Source organism: Merops nubicus, unplaced genomic scaffold (assembly GCF_000691845.1).
Source record: "Merops nubicus isolate BGI_N331 unplaced genomic scaffold, ASM69184v1 scaffold41336, whole genome shotgun sequence".
In the NCBI taxonomy this organism is placed as follows: Eukaryota; Metazoa; Chordata; class Aves; order Coraciiformes; family Meropidae; genus Merops; species Merops nubicus.
In genome coordinates, this window is record NW_008617706.1 from 562 (window position 1) to 1,152 (window position 591).

General features: G+C 64.8%; 1 protein-coding gene across 1 annotated transcript in view; it reads right to left on the bottom strand.

Annotated features, from left to right (window-relative positions):
* Positions 1-462, bottom strand: part of LOC103775757 (N-acetyl-beta-glucosaminyl-glycoprotein 4-beta-N-acetylgalactosaminyltransferase 1-like) — a gene marked incomplete at its 3' end in the record, with an annotated part of 1,015 nt that extends 553 nt beyond the window's left edge. The window contains exons 1-2 of the mRNA XM_008943231.1: positions 441-462; positions 26-179 (exon numbers count right to left, since the gene is read on the bottom strand). Of these exons, the coding sequence (XP_008941479.1) occupies positions 26-179; positions 441-462 (176 nt within the window). The remainder of the gene's footprint in view (positions 1-25; positions 180-440) is intronic.
* Between the last annotated feature and the right edge of the window lie 129 nt (positions 463-591).

Sequence of the window (591 nt, forward strand, 5' to 3'; positions counted from 1 at the left end):
CCAGCGCTCATGTGGGGCAGGTTACCGGGGCAGATGGGCATCCCTCAGGGCCTTCTCCACATCCATGTCGTCGCTCTCAAAGTCCACCAAGATGACATTGAAGTTGGCGTCCCTCGTAGCCCTGTACAGGTGGGCCATGTCCGAGATGAACTGCTGGACCCAGCGGGCTTGGTTCTTCACTGCCAGACACAGCCACAAACGTCCCTCAGGCTCACCGCAGGGGTCCCAAGAGCACCCCCTTCCCCAACCACACCAACACCCCTTCTGATGAGAAGCGAGGAGAACCTCAGCATCTCATGAGAAGAGAGAACCTCACCCCCCTCGGGCTGGTCTGGAGGAGGCAACGGGGCAGCAAAGAGGCTGCCATCCTCCTGCCGGAGGGTGCCGAGGGCAGAGGGAGAGGCAGAGACCCCGGGGAGACGCGTCCTGCCCTCACCTACCGGGTACCACGAAGTGCACCATGACGTCCTGCTTCCAGCTGAGCCGCAGGGGCTGGCACAGGACGGGCTTCCCGTAGAGGATGCTCCAGGCGCTGGGCTGGGGCTCGGTGGCCCCCAGGGCCAGCCCGTCGGGGTGGGCCTCGGCGCTGTC